Source organism: Penaeus monodon, chromosome 22, assembly GCF_015228065.2.
Source record: "Penaeus monodon isolate SGIC_2016 chromosome 22, NSTDA_Pmon_1, whole genome shotgun sequence".
NCBI lineage: Eukaryota > Metazoa > Arthropoda > Malacostraca > Decapoda > Penaeidae > Penaeus > Penaeus monodon.
Window position 1 is genome coordinate 9688857 of NC_051407.1, and position 304 is coordinate 9689160.

The 304-nt window shown below is 44.7% G+C and overlaps 1 protein-coding gene across 1 annotated transcript in view; it reads left to right on the top strand.

Moving 5' to 3' along the window:
- The window catches only part of LOC119586923 (insulin receptor-related protein-like), a gene marked incomplete in the record, with an annotated part of 99749 nt that overhangs the window by 67953 nt on the left and 31492 nt on the right, over window positions 1–304 (top strand). The window contains 1 exon segment of the mRNA XM_037935652.1: window positions 16–177. Coding sequence (XP_037791580.1) covers window positions 16–177 — 162 coding nt within the window.

Sequence of the window (304 nt, forward strand, 5' to 3'; positions counted from 1 at the left end):
TCTCCCCGCCCACAGCATCACGGGCGGCAAAGCCATCGCCAAGGAACTGAACGCGAGTCTCGGGAAAATCGAGGTGGTGACCGATTACATCCGGGTCTTCAGCTCGAACGCCCTCCGCTCGCTAAACTTTCTCAAAAGTTTACGAGTCATCGGGGGTGCCAGTCTGTACAATGATAAGTGAGTGTTTTTTTTATTGTGTGTTTTTGGTTTATTTTTATTTTCATTCTTTTGTGACGTCGATTCGTTTTAGTTTGGTGTTTGTGTGATGTAGATTAGTTTTAGTTTGTTGGGATTTTGGTTTGAG